This window comes from Rhineura floridana, chromosome 18 (genome assembly GCF_030035675.1).
Source record: "Rhineura floridana isolate rRhiFlo1 chromosome 18, rRhiFlo1.hap2, whole genome shotgun sequence".
NCBI lineage: Eukaryota > Metazoa > Chordata > Lepidosauria > Squamata > Rhineuridae > Rhineura > Rhineura floridana.
Genome location: NC_084497.1, coordinates 310,834 through 331,085, shown reverse-complemented (window position 1 = coordinate 331,085; position 20,252 = coordinate 310,834). Strand labels below are relative to the sequence as shown.

Genomic DNA, 20,252 nt, shown 5'->3' with positions numbered 1-20,252 from the left:
CGCTGAGCTACAACTCAGGGCTGATGGGGAGCTGTAGGACCCCAACATCGGGAGGGCCAAGGGTTCGCCACACCTGATCAATCTAGCCCAGCATCGAGGCACAAAAAGGAACGAGCCTCCCTCCCCGCTTTTGACCACTGTGAGGACAGCAGGGTGGACTAGATGGGCCACTGGCCTGCAGGCTGATCTTGGCCCGCCTATTTGGCCCGTGAGGCCACTTCCACCCCCCAAACCACGCCCACCTGTCAGTCAGCTGGCATCTTTCATGCCGTCAGCTGATGGGCAGGAGGGCGGGTTCAACCCGGCCTTTGCTGTATGTACCTATTGCCAGAAGGGAACAGGCACTCGCAGCCGTAGCAATATCGAACACCCTCCCCCCTCACACACGCACTGTTCGCCAACAGAGGAGGGGTTAAATCCTGCTCAGGTTGGCTGTGCGTGCCAGCTCCCAGCACAGGCTAAGCAAGCAGTCTCATTCCTCTGCAGGCATCAGCTGCAAGCAGGACTTCTCCGGATAAAAAACCCCGCTGGCTGTGCATGCAGAAAGGCTCACATTGCCACTCTAAAGAAGGATTTGGCGGCAGCCGACGGGGAAGGCTAGATGGACCAGACTTGCCCCCTTCCTTGGTTGTTTTTAACGCGCAAAAGAAGCAAAAACAGCACAGAGAGAGAGAGACAGGCAAACCATTAAGACATCTATTTTGATTTATTGAGACTACTGCCCCTTTTCCCCCCCAAGGAACAGACAAAGAAGGCAGGGGTTCCGCTGTGGTTATTAAGCCGGCTTCCTGGCAGGGAAGTGGGGACGACGGCAAGTCAATTTCTTTGGTCCTGGAAGTTTCTGGATTAAAAAAAAAAGATAAAACTACTTTCTGAGCTGTTTTCAGACACATCCAGCGGGGCCCTCCCCAGGTTGGGTGTTGAAACATCAGACCAAAGATGCCGGTGACTAGGACGGCAGAGAGCATCCCACATTGGCTTCCAAAGCTTCCGGCGATCACTTCATATTCAAGACGGCAGCCAAAGGATGCCACCAAAAGCGTCTCGGCAGGTGCTCTCCGGTTTGGGACGCCAAGGAGTTGTGTGGGTTTTCCAAAGGGTTTCCAAATCCCTACTCAAAAGGAGCCCAGTATACAGGAGAGAGGTCCTCGCCCCTGTAAGAGGAGCAGCGTCAACTAGCAGATTTGCCATACTGTCCCCGGCAAAGACAAAGCGCCGTTCGGCGGGAAGTCACAGCTCGTTGTGGGTCGTCTTGGCGACAATCAGCAGCTTGGAGAGTTCCGAACGAAATTTGCCTTCCCTGTGAGACACTGGAATGAGAAGAACACAGACAAGATAGACACACATATAATAATAATAATATTTAATTTGTCTGTCGCCTATCTGACAAATAGCCACTCTAGGCGACGTACATTAAAATGAGATAAAATACAACAATATCAATTGCAGTCATGTTAATAACAGTAGATAAAATACTGGACAGTCAATACATATAAAAGCATTTATATTAGCAGCATATGATAGATGGTAAAATCATGAAGATTTACCCTTCCCAAGGACCTCAAAGGCCTGTTGGAAAAGCCACGTCTTCAGGGCCTTGCGGAATACCTCTAGGGAAGGGGCATGTCGAAGGTCACATGGGAGGGAGTTCCAGAGAGTGGGGGCCACCACAGAAAAGGCTCTCTCCCTAGTACCCACCAACCTAGCTGTTTTGGTTGGCGGGATTGCGAGAAGGCCTTGAGTGGCTGATCTAGTTGGGCAGCATAATTGGTGGCGGTGGAGGCGCTCTTTCAGGTAAGCTGGGCCGAAACCGTATAGGGTTTTAAAGGTTAATACCAACACCTTGAATCGGGCCCGGAAAATAACCGGCAGCCAGTGTAGATCAAATAATACTGGCGTAATGTGGTCTCGGCGGCGGCTGTTGGTAAGTAAGCGCGCCGCTGCATTCTGTACAAGTTGTAAATTCCGGGTCATTTTCAAGGGTAACCCCACGTAGAGTGCATTACAGTAGTCCAATCGAGAGGTGACCAGGGCATGCACCACGAGTGAGAGCTGTTGAACAGGGAGGTAAGGTTGCAGCCTACATATAAGGTGTAATTGATACCAAGCTGCCCGGCTCACAGCCGAAATCTGAGCCTCCATGGACAGCCTGGAATCAAGAACAACCCCGAGGCTGCGGACCTGGTCCTGTAGGGGCATCTTCACTCCATCAAACACCAGGTCAACATCTCCTAACCCTCCCTTGTCTCCCACAAGTAGTACCTCGGTCTTATCAGGGTTCAGCTTCAGCCTGTTCCTGCCCATCCACCCACTCACGGACTCCAGGCACTTGGACATGGTCTCCACAGCCCTCTCCAGTGAAGATTTAAATGAGAGATAGAGCTGAGTGTCATCCGCATATTGGTGACACTGCAGCCCAAATCTCCTGATGATCTCTCCCAGCGGCTTTACATAGATGTTAAATAGCATGGGTGAGAGGATAGAACCCTGTGGCACACCGCAATTGAGAGGCCAAGGGTCTGAAACCTCATCACCCAATGCTACCTGTTGGCGCCTATCAGAGAGAAAGGAGTGGAACCACCGTAAAACTGTGCCTCCCAATTCCATACTCTCCAGGCGATCTAACAGGATACCGTGATCTACAGTATCAAAAGCCGCTGAGAGATCCAGGAGGACAAGGAAGGTGAGTTCTCCCCTATCCAATGCCCTCCTCATATCATCAACCAGAGCGACCAAGGCTGTTTCAGTTCCATGTCCAGTCCTGAAACCCAATTGGTATGGATCTAGATAATACATTTCATCCAAGTGTGTCTGCAACTGATTTGCTACCACTCTCTCAATGACCTTGCCCAAGAATGGTAAATTCGAGATTGGGCGAAAGTTGGTTAGAATCTGGGGATCCAAGGAGGACTTCTTTAGGATGGGTTTAATAATAGCCTCCTTGAGGGCTAGTGGCATAACGCCCTGTTGGAGGGATGCATTAACCATTGCCTTGATCCCCTCACCCAATCTCTCCATGCAGCTCATAAGGAGCCACGATGGGCAAGGGTCATTTAGACAAGTGGTAGGCCTTACAGATGAGAGCACCTTGTCCACATCCTCAGAAGGAAGAGGCCGAAATCGATCCCATTTGACCGGTTTGCAACTGGTCAACTCTAGCTCACTCACTGTATCCACGGCGCACGGAATCGAGCTCCTCAGGTCCTCGATTTTATCAGCAAAGTGCTTTGCCAAATTGTCACAGGAGGCCTTGGACTGTTCCAAGGGCTCCTGAGCAACTGGACCGACCAGGCTTCGGACCACCTGGAACAACCTCCTGGGACAGCACTCTGCTGATGTAATGGAGGCAGCAAAGAATTCCCTCTTTGCCGCCCTCACTGCCACCTGGTAGGCAGCTATTGCTGCTCTAACCTGTGTCCGAGCATCTTCGGAGTGAGACTTCCGCCACCGACGCTCAAGTCGTCTCACCTCCTGTCTCAAAGTACGCAACCGTGGTGTGTACCATGGTGCTACTTGAGTTCTGTTCAGGGGGAGAGGACGTTTCGGAGCCACTTGGTCTAACGCCCCGGCGATCCTCTCATTCCACTCCATCACCAGGGCTTCGACCGGGCGACCTTCAGCAGGTTCCAATTCCCCAAGCACCGTCAAGAAACCATCTGGATCCATCAGGCGCCTGGGGCGGACCATTCTAATAGGACCTTTTCCCCTGCGGAGGGTGTGCGGCATCGAGAGATCCATCTTTACCAGATAGTGATCTGACCATGACACTAGGGTAAAAGAAATAGCCCCCAACTTCAGAACACTCCCCGCCATTCCCAGGACAAATACAAGGTCGAGGGCATGACCGGCTACATGGGTGGGCTCAGTGTTACTAAGGCGCAGTTCCCAGGAAGCCATGGTTTCCAGGAAATCCCGAGGAGCTCCGGTGAGAGTGGTCTCAGCGTGTATGTTAAAATCACCCAGGACTAACAGCTCCGGGGACAACATTCGCACGTCTGAGATCACCTCCAGCACCTCGGCCAGGGAGTCTGCCGTGCAGCGGGGCGGGCAGTACATGAGCAGGATCCCTAAACTGCCCTTCGAGCCCAGCCTCCAGTACATACAATCAACAAAGCTAGTCCCACGAAGGGGAGGTCTGGCAAAGAACAACGACTCTCGGTAAATAACGTACAGAGTGAATGTGAGCGCAGAGACCCAAGACTGCCCATTAAGCGACCGGGCCAAGTTCAAGGTGCTGGTTTTGGTGTATAAAAACCAATACAGCTTGGACACCTGAAATACCGTCTCGCCCTTCATAGACCCAGTCGGTCACTGCGCTCTGCAGGTGAGGGTCTCTTGCAGGTAGCATCTCATCAGGAGGTCCGTTCCACAGAACATAGCAAGCCCACCTTTAGCATAGCAGCACCGATCCTTTGCAATTCCTTCCTCTTAAATATCCAATAGGCGCCATCTCTGTTATCTTTTTGGCACCTGCTGAAGACCTTCCTCTTTCAACAAGCCTTTTAAGTAGAGACCTTATCCCAGTCTGCTACTGAAGACCTTCCTCTTTCAACAAGCCTTTTAAGTAGAGACCTTATCCCAGTCTGCGTCTGTGCCGGAATTAAGAACATAAGAACATAAGAAGAGCCTGCTGGATCAGGCCAGTGGCCCATCTAGTCCAGCATCCTGTTCTCACAGTGGCCAACCAGGTGCCTGGGGGAAGCCCGCAAGCAGGACCCGAGTGCAAGAACACTCTCCCCTCCTGAGGCTTCCGGCAACTGGTTTTCAGAAGCATGCTGCCTCTGACTAGGGTGGCAGAGCACAGCCATCACGGCTAGTAGCCATTGATAGCCCTGTCCTCCATGAATTGGTCTAATCTTCTTTTAAAGCCATCCAAGCTGGTGGCCATTACTGCATCTTGTAGGAGCAAATTCCATAGTTTAACTATGCGCTGAGTAAAGAAGTACTTCCTTTTGTCTGTCCTGAATCTTCCAACATTCAGCTTCTTTGAATGTCCACGAGTTCTAGTATTATGAGAGAGGGAGAAGAACTTTTCTCTATCCACTTTCTCAATGCCATGCATAATTTTATACACTTCTATCATGTCTCCTCTGACCTGCTTTTTCTCTAAACTAAAAAGCCCCAAATGCTGCAACCTTTCCTCGTAAGGGAGTCGCTCCATCCCCTTGATCATTCTGGTTGCCCTCTTCTGAACCTTTTCCAACTCTAGAATATCCTTTTTGAGATGAGGCGACCAGAACTGTACACAGTATTCCAAATGCGGCTGCACCATAGATTTATACAACGGCATTATGATATCGGCTGTTTTATTTTCAATACCTTTCCTAATTATCGCTAGCATGGAATTTGCCTTTTTCACAGCTGCCGCACACTGGGTCGACATTTTCATCGTGCTGTCTACTACAACCCCGAGGTCTCTCTCCTGGTCGGTCACCGCCAGTTCAGACCCCATGAGCGTATATGTGAAATTAAGATTTTTTGCTCCAATATGCATAATTTTACACTTGTTTATATTGAATTGCATTTGCCATTTTTCCGCCCATTCACTCAGTTTGGAGAGGTCTTTTTGGAGCTCTTCGCAATCCCTTTTTGTTTTAACAACCCTGAACAATTTAGTGTCATCAGCAAACTTGGCCACTTCACTGCTCACTCCTAATTCTAGGTCATTAATGAACAAGTTGAAAAGTACAGGTCCCAATACCGATCCTTGAGGGACTCCACTTTCTACAGCCCTCCATTGGGAGAACTGTCCGTTTATTCCTACTCTCTGCTTTCTGCTTCTTAACCAATTCCTTATCCACAAGAGGACCTCTCCTCTTATTCCATGACTGCTAAGCTTCCTCAGAAGCCTTTGGTGAGGTACCTTGTCAAACGCTTTTTGAAAGTCTAAGTACACTATGTCCACTGGATCACCTCTATCTATATGCTTGTTGACACTCTCAAAGAATTCTAATAGGTTACTGAGACAGGACTTTCCCTTGCAGAAGCCATGCTGGCTCTGCTTCAGCAAGGCTTGTTCTTCTATGTGCTTAGTTAATCTAGCTTTAATCATACTTTCTACCAGTTTTCCAGGGACAGAAGTTAAGCTAACTGGCCTGTAATTTCCGGGATCCCCTCTGGATCCCTTTTTGAAGATTGGCGTTACATTTGCCACTTTCCAGTCCTCAGGCACGGAGGAGGACCCAAGGGACAAGTTACATATTTTAGTTAGCAGATCAGCAATTTCACATTTGAGTTCTTTGAGAACTCTCGGGTGGATGCCATCCGGGCCCGGTGATTTGTCAGTTTTTATATTGTCCATTAAGCCTAGAACTTCCTCTCTCGTTACCACTATTTGTCTCAGTTCCTCAGAATCCCTTCCTGCAAATGTTAGTTCAGGTTCAGGGATCTGCCCTATATCTTCCACTGTGAAGACAGATGCAAAGAATTCATTTAGCTTCTCTGCAATCTCCTTATCGTTCTTTAGTACACCTTTGACTCCCTTATCATCCAAGGGTCCAATCGTCTCCCTAGATGGTCTCCTGCTTTGAATGTATTTATAGAATTTTTTGTTGTTGGTTTTTATGTTCTTAGCAATGTGCTCCTCAAATTCTTTTTTAGCATCCCTTATTGTCTTCTTGCATTTCTTTTGCCAGAGTTTGTGTTCTTTTTTATTTTCTTCATTCGGACAAGACTTCCATTTTTTGAAGGAAGACTTTTTGCCTCTAAGAGCTTCCTTGACTTTGCTCGTTAACCATGCTGGCATCTTCTTGGCCCTGGCGGTACCTTTTCTGATCTGCGGTATGCACTCCAGTTGAGCTTCTAATATAGTGTTTTTAAACAACTTCCAAGCATTTTCGAGTGATGTGACCCTCTGGACTTTGTTTTTCAGCTTTCTTTTTACCAATCCCCTCATTTTTGTGAAGTTTCCTCTTTTGAAGTCAAATGTGACCGTGTTGGATTTTCTTGGCAATTGGCCAGTTACATGTATGTTTAATTTAATAGCACTGTGGTCACTGCTCCCAATCGGTTCAACAACACTTACATCTCGCACCAGGTCCCGGTCCCCACTGAGGATTAAGTCCAGGGTTGCCGTCCCTCTGGTCGGTTCCATGACCAACTGGTCTAGGGAATAGTCATTTAGAATATCTAGAAACTTTGCTTCTTTGTCATGACTGGAACACATATGCGGCCAGTCTATGTCCGGGTAGTTGAAGTCACCCATTACTACCACATTTCCTAGTTTGGATGCTTCCTCAATTTCATATCTCATCTCAAGGTCTCCCTGAGCATTTTGATCAGGGGGACGATAGATCGTTCCCAGTATTAAGTCCCTCCTGGGGCACGGTATCACCACCTACAACGATTCTGTGGAGGAGTCCGCCTCTTTTGGGGTTTCGAGCTTGCTGGATTCAATGCCTTCTTTCACGTATAGAGCGACTCCGCCACCAATATGTCCTTCCCTGTCCTTCCGATATAGTTTATATCCAGGGATAACCGTATCCCACTGGTTTTCTCCATTCCACCAGGTCTCCGTTATGCTCACTATATCAATGCTCTCCTCTAAGACCAAGCACTCCAGTTCTCCCATCTTGGTTCGCAGGCTCCTAGCATTAGCGTACAGGCACTTGTAAGCAGTGTCTCTCTTCAAGTGTCTTTGGCACTTGTGGTTAGGCCTGTGGTAATTTTGCTCTTCTGAATTTATATCCTGTGCCCCTGCTCTCACAATGCCTACTTCTAGGCCTACCCCTTTTAAAATTTCATCTTTTCTTTGGTTTTTATCCCAGGGGGGAGGTTTATTCCGAACCGGACCTTTCTCAGCTCCTGTCGGGTTTCCCCCCTCAGTCAGTTTAAAAGCTGCTCTGCCACCTTTTTAATTTTAAGTGCCAGCAGTCTGGTTCCATTCTGGTTCAAGTGGAGCCCGTCCCTTTTGTACAGGCCCGGCTTGTCCCAAAATGTTCCCCAGTGCCTAACAAATCCAAACCCTTCCACCCGACACCATCGTCTCATCCACGCATTGAGACTGCGAAGCTGGGCCTGTCTGGCTGGTCCTGCGCGTGGAACCGGTAGCATTTCAGAGAAAGCCACCTTGGAGGTCCTGGCTTTCAGCATCCTACCTAGCAACCTAAATTTTGCTTCCAGGACCTCACGGCTGCATTTCCCCATGTCGTTGGTGCCAACGTGCACCACGACCACTGACTCCTTCCCAGCACTGTCTACCAAACTATCTAAACGACGGGCGATATCCGCAACCTTCGCACCAGGCAGGCAAAACACCTTGCAGTCTACACGCCCATCACACACCCCACTGTCTATGTTCCTAATGATCGAATCACCCACTACAAGGATCCCTCCACCCCCTGGAGATATATCCTCGGCACGAGAGGATAGCTGCTCATCCCCCAAGGAATGGGTCCCTTCTAAGGGATCGTTTCCCTCTTCCTCAGCTGGATGCTCTCCTTCCCCGAGACCATCGTTCTCCATGATAGCAGGAGAGCTATCATCGTTGGAGTGGGACACAGCTATAACGTCCCTGAAGGCCTCCTCCATTGCTTGTTAAGGTGTTTAAAAGGTGTTTTGTTTTTAAGATTTCTTAAAAGATGTTTTGTTTTTAGGATGGTTTTTAATGGTTTATCGCTTGTTGTTTGCTGCCTTGGGCTTCGTTTGGAGGAAGGGCAGGATATAAATTTAATTATAGCAAGACCTCAGAACCACTTGGCCATAGTAGCCATACTGGCCCTAAAGACAAATAAACCGGAGTAAGCAACCTGTGGTGGTGGTGGGGAAATGTCAATGGAATCCCCCCCCCGAAATGTGCTATGTCGTGGTCAGAGTGTCATACTTGGGAGACCAGGAGATGTTGCCTAGCAACCAGTCAGAGTGGGATGATCCTTGCTGAGGTAACTCGTGCTCTGATCGGCTGAATAGGTCTGAGGGAGCTTTCCCCTGTATGTGTTAGCTGTTGAGTAGCTTCCTTCTGTCTGATCCTCCTGAAGTTATACCCTGCTCAGTTTACTCAAGGAAGTATTGCCCAGATTTCTTTTCTCTCTGGACTCCGTCTGCTTTATCCAATCAGGGTCTCCCATCACTCACCTGCCGTTTCGGTCACCTGGAACTCCTCCTCCTTTAAGGGAATGTCGCTCTGCCCTCCAACCGCAGCCGTGGACTGCAACAGAACAGGAGGCATTCAGCCAAGGGTGGAAACCCGACACTCAGCCAGAGGTATTTAAGTGCTTCACTTCCGCCTACTGTTCTAACTATTCAACCACAGAAAGCCGCCTTCTGCTGAATCAAAGCAAGGGCCTATCTAGCTCAGTATTGCCTACACCCGGTGTGGGAGAACCTTTGGCCCTCCAGAAGTTGCTGAACTCAAACTCCCATCAGCCCTAGCAAGCACGGCCAATGCCCAGGGATGATGGGGTTTGTGGTTCACTTTTCCAGGGTTGCACACAAGGGTTCTCTCCTATCCCTACCAGGATATGCTGCCAGGGACTGAACTGGAGACTTTCTGCATGCATAGAGGATGCTCTGCCACTGAGGTACGGCCCCTTCCCCTAAGGAGACCTGCACAGAAGAGTGGAACTTCTAAATCTGAGACAGCCATAAATCCCACAAGAGGCAGTGGTGGCCACCAACTTGAATGGCTTCAGAAGAAGATTGGACAATTTCACGGAGGGTAACGCCATCAACGGCTACTAGTCACAACGGCTACTAGCCACGACGGCTATGCTCTCCCTCCACAGCCAGTTGCTGAGAATCACAAGCAGGCAAATCCCTGCCATTTTTTGCTGCGCTTGCTAGTCTCTGGTGCCAGGTTTTATTTATGCTCTAAGCTATAGTCAGAATTTTATTTATGTTCTTTGTATGGTTCTACGGATAAAATCTTTTTGAAATGGGGACTGGAAACAGACAGGAAGCTGGCAGAGTTGGTGCAAAGATCAGTGCGATATGATTCTACACTCGGATCCAGTGGGCAGCCTCAGAACTACATTCTGAACTTTCACAGTCTTCAAAAGGCAGCCCCGAGTACCTTACAGTAGTCTATGAGTGTCGAGACAGGCCTTGAAACAGGCCAATGCAACTGGAGCCACTGAAAAGTGTATTTTTTGCATCCCTGCACACAACCAGACCCTCATCTCACCCAAGCATCGCAAAGAATCTGAAAAGACTTACATAGGCCATGCCGTATTCTATCTTTGCTCCTGTGATTTCGGCTTTGAACTGGGTAAAGAAGAGATAAGACTTCCCCTGGGGCCTTGAAGAAAAGGGAAAATGACGGTCAGAGTATTAAGGAACAGATTATCTGCAGCAATCGTGTCACGCCAAAAGGCCAGAGCTGGTGGGCAGGGCTCAGAAGCGCTTAACTCTTCCTACAATGTCCAGGGGGGGAATCACACTAACAGTTTTGGGGGTGTATTTTCTACTTCAATGAGATTTCCAGGGTGTGGTGGGCTGAGACCTTGCCACCAAATAACATTTCTGTCTGTAGTGCCAGAAGCGTGCTTGACAATACCCAAACACCCAGAGCCAGAAAACACTTATTCAAAGGAGGTAAAAAGCTTCCATGCATTTGACTCCAGTGCTCTTGGTACTATGGGAAAAACGATGGGGCGTTTCTGCGACCTCAATCCGCTCACATTGGCTGGGGTAGCAAATACACCCCAACTCATTTCTGGGACATTTGATGCACCAGGTGATTCTTTTGCTTTCAGAAGGAAAATAGCAAGTGGCAGCTGGCTGAAATTCGGGGATGTTGCACAAGTGACAGTTTGTTAAAATATCCTAGAAAGACTACCCTGTAAGTCTACTTACATGTAAATAAGCAGCAAAGTGTACTCACCTCCAGACCGAACAAGAAAACAGCAAGTTATCGTCGCTGACCCCGATGCTCATCTGCCATTGCTGGGAAGAGAACACGGTTAATAATCAATCTCAGTACATTCTCTCTCTCTCTCTCTTGCACACACACACGTCGAACACTTGCCCATCAGATAAAAGCCCAATGTAGTGTAGCGGTTAGAGTGTTTGACTGGGGATGAGGGTTCAAATCCCTGCTCAGCCATGAAGTCCCCTGGGTACAATTGGGGGGCAGTCACTGTCTCTCAGCCTAACCTACATCACAGGGTTGTTATGAGGATAAAATCGGGAGGAGAAGAACCATGTTTGTACGCCACCTTGAGCTCCTTGCTGGAAAGGTGGGATATAAATGTAATGAATAAAAGACCACTCCAAGCAATCCAAAAGTAAGACGTAGTGGTTGCAGCTCTGCTTCCCTGAATCCACTCCGCAGAGGGACCTGTTAGGCGCTCCGTGTCCCCTCCTTGCAAGGAGCGACCTTGAAACTGCCAGCTCTGTTCTCGGTTTCTTAGACGCAGCCAGGGATTGCCTTAGCCAACAGCAAAATCCCACAGAAGGCATGCTTCGAAAATGAGCTGGGTGTGCACCAGGCAGAATCCGATCTGAATAATCAGCCACAGCTTTCTTTCAAAAGCAAGCTCCAAACACACAATGTGCTCAAATTATTATAGAAAAAAAGCTTTTTTCCCCCTCCAGCCACTCAGCCAGCCAACCTGTGATCCTTCCCTCACAAAAAAAGCCAACAAAACACTGCTTGTCAACATTCAACAGGTGGCAGCTGCGACAAATGTTAAGCATCCCATCTAGCAGAATTAAGAGTGTCGCTCCAGTTCTGGAATTCAGGGCAGCAGTAGCTTGGAGGATGAGGGACAGAGCTCTATGCAAAACCAACCCAAGCTTTAAAGGAACTCACTTCGTTGGTCCCACCCTGAGCAGCATAGGTAAACGTGCAGGTGTAGTCTCCCTGAAGGAAAGAAAAAGACAGAAATGAGGACTTTAAAAGAGTGAGTTTTTTTTCTCGTATGAAAGAGTCTTAGTTCCTGACAGTGCAGATTAGTCTATTTGGTCAAATGGGGCACTGCCCCCTCCAGCCTCAGTCTGCCCCCCACATGTCTGCCTTTCCACTTACTTAATAGTGTTTCAGTGCCAGAAAGGAAAAAATGTTTGCGTTTGCCCAGACTTTTAAGAACAAATAAGGCCAGCTTTCTTTAACTTCAGAGCAGATTGATTTTACCATCTATTTAAAACGGCGGTTGCTGTTTCGTCTGGTTGTTTTAATGTGCAGCGTTAGTTTACACATTATATTGGGTTGATTCCAATGCTGGCCCTACTAAAGATAGCCACGCTCATTAATTTCAGTGAGTCTGCTCTTGAGCAGGATTAGCATCAGATGCAACCCTTCATAGCATAATAAATTTTAGATTGTACTTTCGTTTCTTACAAACAGCCGTCTGAGGAACATAACTATGTGTTGTAAGTCCTGGATATAGGGACTACGTCCCTTCAACTAAGCCCACTCAAGACTACACCCACTGAAATTAACAGACCTAAGTTAGTCATGTCTATTAACTTCAATGGGTCTACTCTGAGTAGCACTGAATGCCACGCATACAATATATAAAAATAAAATATAAATATCAAAATGAAAGAAATATGAATTAAAAAGTATGATAATACATTGAATACGGAAAATAAAATAAAGACAAATGTAAATACATGCCTAAATTAATTTAACAAATACGTAGCACAAATTTTAAAAACAGGATAAAAAATGTGAAAAGACAAAGGAAATGAAATAAATAAAATTCAAAAGGTAAGCCAGTAACAAGCACACAATGAAAACCACATGACGTGTTCTATTATTTTGTTTTATTAAATTATATATTTACTTTTATTATTAACAATATTGTAAGTCTTGCAATTGTAAGCCTACTGAAGACCCTCCTCTTTTAACAAGGCTTTTAAGTTATCCCAGCCTGCATCTGTGCTGGAATTACTTTAGATGTTTTCAAAGTTTTTTTTAAAAAATGCTTTATGTTAATACATTTTTAAAGATGATTTATTTCAATTTGTTTTAAAGTCCTTTGTTTTTAAGATGTTTTAGAGTGTTTTTAGTGTTTTTGTTTGATGCCCTGGACTCCTTCTAGGAGGAAGGGTGTGACATAAATTTAATAAGGAAGTAATGAAGTAAATCGCTTGGAGACCTTCGGGCAACAAATAAATCTAATAAATGAGAGCCAGTGGTGGTGTGGTGGTCAGAATGCTAGACCAGGCCCAGAGAGAGACCATGGTTTGAATCCCCACTCGGCCACGAAGCTCCCCATGTGCCTTTCAACCTAACCTACCTCACAGGGCTGTTGCAAGGATAAAATTGGAAGGGGGAGAACCATGGTTGTATGCCACCTTGACCTTGGAGAAAAGGTGGGATATACATGTAATAATAATAATAAGTTATTATTATTACACAATTAAAAATAAATACTCATAACTATAAAATGCAATAACTGCAAAATAAAAAACTACACACATATAAAAACAACGGCAGAAAAATGCAAGAGAGGAAAACAAATGTGACAAAATGAAGCAAATATAGTCAAATTAAAAAGAGACTTATTTTAAAAAAAGAAGCAAAAAACCTAAAATGAATCCATCAAAATAAGGATGTTGCTATTGGCACATGCGCACACACGCCTCTTACTGGCGATAGCTAACGTTACATGCTACGGCGGCCGAGCAAGGACACGCCGAAGCTTTCGCGTTTCCAAGGGCCAGTTTAGGCCAATCAGGACGCAGGTCTCAACGTTCGGTCAGGCGCGGCTCAGCCAATCAGCGGGCGCCACCTATCCCACCCGCTCTCACCAGGGTCCTCGAGAAGGAGTGGACCATCCCGCCGGGCCTCACGTCGAAGTCGGTCGTGCTGGGGGCTCCTCCCGCCCTGACCTCCGAAGGAAGGAAAGGAAAAAAGAAGACGACGGCGGCGACAGCCGCCACGAAACCGTCCCGAAACCGCCGGAGTCTGACCAACCTGGGCGCCGCCATCTTGGGAGGGAAGGAGGAAAGAAAAAGATGGTGGCCAGGCTACGGTAAGCCGGAATGGCCAAACCACGTTCTTCGCCCATGCGCAGACTCTTGTTTCCTCGAGATGCCGGGGCGGCCATCTTTAAAATGGGCAAAGTTGATCTAGTAGGGACTGCTTAACCCTTTGGTGACTCATCCTCTCTTCTGGTCAATTACACACAGCATTTAAAAGCACATGGCTTCCCCTGAAGCCTATGTGGGGAACCTTTGGGCCTCTGGCTCTTGCTGAACTATAAAGTTTCCCAAACCTGGTTTAGACTTTCATTCATTGAATGAAACTGTTATCTTTTTGTGTTTTATTGTAACAGAAATGTTACCGATGCCCTTTGTTGTTACATCGTTTTATGCAGACGTCTTTGTAAGGTCTGCCTGAAAACTGGTATATAAATAAATATAAGTAAATAAATAAAACAATGGAATCATGCAGTCTGAAGGGGACCTTAAAGGTCAACTAGTACAACCCTAGCTCAGCATGGGATTTATAATGCAGGATGCCCCTACAGCACACTTCACAGATGGTTGCAGCTGACAGAACCCCCCATTTCATCCTCACTACAACCCTGTGAGGTAGGTTAGGGTAAGAGAGGGTGACTGGCCCTTGGTTACCCTGTGAGCTTCATGGCCCAGTGGGGATTTGAACCCAGGTCTCCCTTGGTTTAGTCCAACACTCTAATCTCTACAGCACACTGCCTCTTGCACCGACAGGAGGGAAATATCTTTCAAGATCTTTCCCCCCATCATAAAAGTTCTGAGTTAAGCCTGGGAGTTCCAAGACTCTGCAATGAATATTTTAAATCAATAAGTAGTGCTAAAACGTTCACTTGAATTTTATATACAGAGAAAGAACTTATTGCACTCATTCACGCTTAATGCAGACTTCTCCAGAACCTACAAACACAAGCATTTGCTCAAAAACTGTCAGATACATGCAGAATCTTATTTATTTATTTATTTTAATGGCGTTTATCCCTATATCCTTTGCTTTCAGGGCAGCTTCTGAGCAAAACATCCAGAACTTCAAGCCTGCCCTGTCTGCAAACCGTGAAAAAGCCTGACTGTCCGTCACTCTGAAGCTTGGGAAGGTTCTGAAAGACAAGATCCTGTCCGCCCTCCGTCAGCTGGTTACAGGGTGGGGTAACTTGCGTCGCTTGCTACGCCACATTGGTTGTGGTGTCCTTTTGCCAGCCGCATGTAGCCTTTTTCACCCCAAGTTTCAGACCAGCTGTGGGAGGGGAATATGAAGAGAGAGAGAGAGAGGGTCTCTATAACAAATTGTTCCAGTAGGGCAGGTTTTGGGAGCCTTTAGCCCTCCGGGTATTGCTGGACTACATCTCCCGTCATTCCATTCTTGGCCGTGCTTGCTGAGGCTGATGGGGACACCTGGAGGGTCAAAGGTTCCCCACACCCATGTTAGGGGCTCATGCTTGGTAACCTAAGGAGAGCTCTGCTGGTTTGCACCAATGCACTCCCCACATTTCCTCTCTCTCTCACCTGTTTTTCAGGATCCAATAATTTTTATTTTTTTTTACTTCTTTGGTGGTGCCATAGCCAACGACCAGCATGCCGTGATTCAAGAACTCACCACAGCCCTTGCGGAAAAAGATTCCTGGCAGAGGAAGAGTTGGAGAATGGTGTGGGAGGGGGGGAAACAGAGAACAGTGTCAGTCCCTTTCCTGCACATGCTCAAGTCACTGGGAGGAAGAGGCGCCTCGCATTCTGCCCCAACCGACCCTCCAAAACCCAAAGTTCTGCAGTGGCCAACATAGGGATCTGCTCACTGAACAAATGAACCAGGCAGGCTCGCTTGTTCCAACACTTGGGATTGTCTCCAACTAAATTGTACTCGGAGGAGACCAAATGACAATGAGAGACTTAAGGTAGTCCTGCCGATTGATTTCAGTGGGACTACTCTGAGTAGGACATAGCTGAATACAACACAATCTCCCCGTTTAATGGCTAGAAATAGCTTTTGGTCAAAGCACCAGGGGTCCACTGATTTCTCCCTGCTCGGAAGAGCTTCCCTCTCCTTTTTCAAACGGCTCTATGACACATTTGAACAAGGGCTGTTCTGACCGCACTTCCTGCAACCTCACACAAAGTTCTCTGCCTGTAGACTGTCGCTCGGTGACCAGCCTCTCTCCTGCAGCAACGTTGCAGCTTTTTGTTTGCTACCCAGAATTGTACCTTACCTGACTTGTAAAGCATAAAGTCACTCGCATCCACCCCAACAGAAACTGGGCCCACCTTGGCCACAGCATGCTCCAGGGCGCTCTCGTTCTTCTTTGCAATCTTGACGAAGGAGGTGCAGGTTGCCGCCCGGTCCGACGGTTTGAACCGGCAGGGCCCGTCCTGCCAAGAAACGGCAACCAGGGTTTACACTCTTTGTGTCTAAGAATGTAAGAAGATCCTGCCTGCTGGATCAGCCCAAAATGGGCCCATCTAGTCCAGCATCCTTTTCTTACACTGGGCAGCCCATGACAGGAGGCCCAAAAGCAGCACCTGAATGCACGAGCAACTCCTGCGATTTCCAACAACTGGTATTTGGAAGCATCCTGCCTCTGACAGTGGAGGGAGAACATAAGAAGAGCCTGGCTGTGGGATCAGGCTAAGGGCCCATCTAGTCCAGTATTGGAGCTACTCATGGTGCTGAAATGCCTTGGAGCCACTTGCTCGCTAACTAAGCTGTCTTGCCCCATGAGCTCCTCCACTGCACGAGGACAGAACACTGGAATACAAGAAGAGTCCTGCTGGATCAGACCAGCAGGCCAACCAGATGCCTCTTCTGAAAAGTCCAGAAACAGGATCTAAGCACAAGAGCATCTCTCTCCCCTCTTGCAGTTTCCAGCAACTGGCATTCAGCAACATCCTGGCTCTGACCTTGGAGGCAAAACTGCGCTGGGCTCTCCCTCGCTGAAGGTTTTCAAGCAGAGACACAAGAAGAGTCTGGCTGCTGGATCAGGCCAATGGCCCATCTAGTCCAGCATCCTGTTCTCACAGTGGCCAACTAGATCCCCTGATGGGAAGCCCACAAGCAGGACCTGAGCGCAAGAGCAGCGCTCTCTCCTCCTGCAATTTCCAGCAACTGCTTTCCAGAACCATGATGCCTCCAACAGTGGAGGCGGAGCATAGCCAGCATGTCTAGCAATAGCCACTGAACACAGCCATCTGGAAGAGTGGGAAGCCTTCATATCCAAAACAGCCCTTATCTCTCTGGTCGCATGGGAATGTGGCCATTAGTGGCTTTATCGCCTCTCCAGGTAACCTGAGAGGACCCTAAGTTGGGAAATTGTAGAGTCAGGGCCAAATCTTTCGCCTCCCTGGGCTCCTGCTGGGAGTAAGGGTGGGATTTTCAGTTTTTTGGTAAGATGTCTTCAGTAAATCTTCTCTCCTTCCAGTTGTCCACAGGCATTTGGAAGATAATTATTTGCTAAAGGAAGGAAGTCGGCGAGGGAGGAAAAAATGGAATTGGACTGCCTTCAAGTCGATTCTGACTCACGGCGACCCTATGAATAGGGTTTTCATGGTAAGCTGTATTCATCAGAGGGGGTTTACCATTGCCTCCCTCCTAGGGAGGAAACTAGCAAGCAAAATAAAACAGGAGACAGGAAAGAAGAGGAAGAAGAGGAGGAGGAGGCAGACAAGAAAGAAACAGAAAAAATCTGAGATTTAGGTCCCATCCACACCATACATTTAAAGCCCATGGCTTCCCCCAATGAATCCTGGAAACTGTAGTTTCGGGTAGTTTGTTACCCATAGTTTGTAGTTACAGGTAGTTTGTTAACTGTAGTTTGTTATGGGTGCTGGGAATTGTAGCTCTGTGAAGGGTAAACTACATTTCCCAACATAGGCCCAACGAACAGCCCCATCCACACCATATGTTTAAAGCACATTCCTCCCCTCCAAAGCTTGTTACAGGTGCAGGGAATTGTAGGTCTGTAAGGGGCAAACTACTGTTCCCATGATTCTTGGCCGGGGTGGGGAGAACAGGCTTTAAATTGATATGTGGATGCGACCTTTCGTTAAGCCTGTGCCGGGAACTGTAGTTCCCAGCACCCTTAACAAACCATAGTTCCCAGGATTCTTGGAAGGGAATGAAAGATGAAATGGACTGCCTTCAAGTCAATCCCAACTTATGGCGACCCTATGGATAGGATTTTCATGGTAAGCGGCATTCAGAGGGGGGTTCCCATTGCCTCCCTCTGTGGCTAGTCTTCCCCAGCTAGCAAGGGCCTGCTTAGCTTGCCCCAGCTGCACAAGCCAGCCCCTTCCTTGTCTGCAACTGCCAGCTGGGGGACAACTGGGCTCCTTGGAACTATGCAGCTTGCCCAGGGCTGCACAGATGGCAGGGCACATAACCCGAGCCACTCCCTGTGGAGTGATCTTTAGCTGGCCCTTGACATCCAGGAGTAACGAGCGGGAATTTGAACTCACAGACTCTGGACTCCCAGCCAGGCTCTCCTCCCCACTGTGCCATACCAGCTTAATTGGAAGGGGACAGGAATGGGCTATGCCTATGCCCCACGATGACAACACAGTAGCTCCTGTTCAGACATTACCTGCGCCTCATAGGGATACGTGCGCTCCGAGTTGATTCCCTTGTTGATCACCACATACTTGAAGGCCCAGTTCATGAAGCCTCCCTCACACCCATGGTTGCCCTGCTTTCTGGAGCAGTCGACGAGGTTTTGTTCGCTCAGCGAGACCAGCTTGCGGGTCTTCTTGAAATGCAAGCCTTCCAGGGCACCGGTGGCACTGAACGCCCAGCAAGAGCCACAGTCGGCCTGCAGGAGAAGAGAACGATCAGGGAGGCAATGGCGGCAGGTGGTTCCATGTCAGTGGGATCCGCTCCACATTTTAGTCTGAACTTTCAAGGAGCCGTCCAAGGTGCTGAAGGCCTTGGACAGCACCTTGGAAAGTCCTGGTTTCAGAACCTTGGGCAGCTCCTGGAAAGTTTGCACGCGGATCCCACTGCCTCCCACTGACATGGAGACACTAGCCACCACTGCAGGGAGAGACCGCAATCCACTGGGTTCAACTTTGGACCACTTAAGAAGCGGAGGCCACAAATGAAGCCCTGCAGGATGGGGGTTCACAGTTGGACTACAGCTACAGGAAGAGTGACGGCCAACTGAAAAGAAGCAAAAGCAAAGAATTGTGTCCTACTCAGAGTATGCCCATTGGAATTAAAGGGCATCAAGTTTTATTTACACAAATTTGTATACTGCTATTTCATTTTTTAAAAAAACAGAGCGGTTTACAGTGAATAAAAAACGTACAGGAAAAAAACAATTTAAATATACAGTAAAACTTATTTCTGCTTGACTATATCTTACTCAGAGTAGACCCCCTGAAATTACAGGACATCAGGTTGTGTTCCACTAAGTTCTGCTCAGAGTAGGCCCATTGAAATCAATGAACCTAAGTTGGTCATGTCTATTAACTCCATTGGGTCTACTCTGAATAGGACCAACAGTGGAGACCACCCATGACTTGCTTACGTTTGTTAATTTCAGGGGGTCTTCTCTGAGTAGACAATTCAAAGTGTGCATGGTGAGGCCTTGCCTCCTCTCTCCACATCTTCTCACAACCACCCCATGAGGTAGGCCAAGCTTCTGCCACTGGCACTACTTTGTCTGGCCCAAGGTCACCCAAGGCGCTTCCTGGCCAAATGGGGATTTGAACCCCTGGTTTCCCAACTTGCTATCAACTCACCTGGTCTTTCACTGGGGTGACATAACCTTTCGTGCGCCAGTCTATGTGTTTGGGCTTCTCCAGAGTGGCAGATCCTTCGAAAAAGGTCACATTGCCGCTCTGTTGTTCATCCAGGTCCGAACGGAAGCCGTTGAGCTTTTGGTTAAACTCTTCTTTTGTCTGGGAAAGGGAAGCTCATTTTTAGTTTCACTGGGCGGAGTCTTCTACATGCCACTTAGAGACATCAAGCAGCAGATAAATTGTCAAAATAAGGAAAAGCAGAATCGGCATCAAAGCTTCACCACCACCACTTCCTTAGAGCTGTTGTTGCGTTCCATGCGCCATTGCTGGCCCTGGGCCCTCTGGTGGGTGGCTGTGAGTTGATCTCTTGCCACAATGTCTCAGAACATGCAATGAAAGATTAGATGCTGAGGGGTATTGCTTAGACCTTCTCGGAAATTTTAAATGGCTGTTTTAAACCTGCAATGTGCGAGGCTGCATAGAAGTACAATAAGAATATTAAATGCCCAAAATATGCAAAAGGTTTGGCGTATTAAATCACTGTAACAATTAATATACAAGGCTGTTTCCAATAGATGGTTTCTGGCCAATAAAGAATTTTAAGCAAGACTATATTTCAACCACAC

The 20,252-nt window shown here is 47.8% G+C and overlaps 2 protein-coding genes across 5 annotated transcripts in view; both read right to left on the bottom strand.

Annotated features, from left to right (window-relative positions):
* Window positions 1-687: 687 nt before the first annotated feature.
* MYDGF (myeloid derived growth factor) lies at window positions 688-13,890 on the bottom strand. Its single transcript, XM_061601954.1, has 6 exons — window positions 13,696-13,890; window positions 11,750-11,800; window positions 10,820-10,881; window positions 10,153-10,234; window positions 9,073-9,145; window positions 688-1,310 (listed from the first exon to the last, which is right to left on the bottom strand). The coding sequence occupies exons 1-6, from the start codon at window positions 13,873-13,875 to the stop codon at window positions 1,231-1,233; spliced, it is 528 nt and encodes a 175-aa protein (XP_061457938.1). The 5' UTR covers window positions 13,876-13,890; the 3' UTR covers window positions 688-1,230.
* Window positions 13,891-14,843: 953 nt separating this feature from the next.
* LOC133372857 (procathepsin L-like) overlaps window positions 14,844-20,252 on the bottom strand; it is a 19,484-nt gene continuing 14,075 nt past the window's right edge. For all 4 annotated transcript variants that reach the window (XM_061601952.1, XM_061601953.1, XM_061601951.1 and 1 more), the window contains 5 exons: window positions 19,627-19,785; window positions 18,471-18,695; window positions 16,104-16,263; window positions 15,406-15,520; window positions 14,844-15,136 (listed from right to left, as the gene is read on the bottom strand). In XM_061601952.1, the coding sequence (XP_061457936.1) occupies window positions 15,037-15,136; window positions 15,406-15,520; window positions 16,104-16,263; window positions 18,471-18,695; window positions 19,627-19,785 (759 nt within the window). In that variant the 3' untranslated portion in view covers window positions 14,844-15,036. The remainder of the gene's footprint in view (window positions 15,137-15,405; window positions 15,521-16,103; window positions 16,264-18,470; window positions 18,696-19,626; window positions 19,786-20,252) is intronic.

Coding starts and splice junctions, on each gene's coding strand:
- MYDGF (XM_061601954.1), bottom strand. CDS start 13,875: ATGGCGGCGCCCAGGTTGGTCAGACTCCGGCGGTTTCGGGACGGTTTC. Junction 10,235..10,819: donor TTTTCTTGTTCGGTCTGGAG/GTGAGTACACTT, acceptor CTTTTCTTCAAG/GCCCCAGGGGAAGTCTTATC. Junction 1,311..9,072: donor CCAGGTGACCGAAACGGCAG/GTGAGTGATGGG, acceptor TTCTCATTCCAG/TGTCTCACAGGGAAGGCAAA.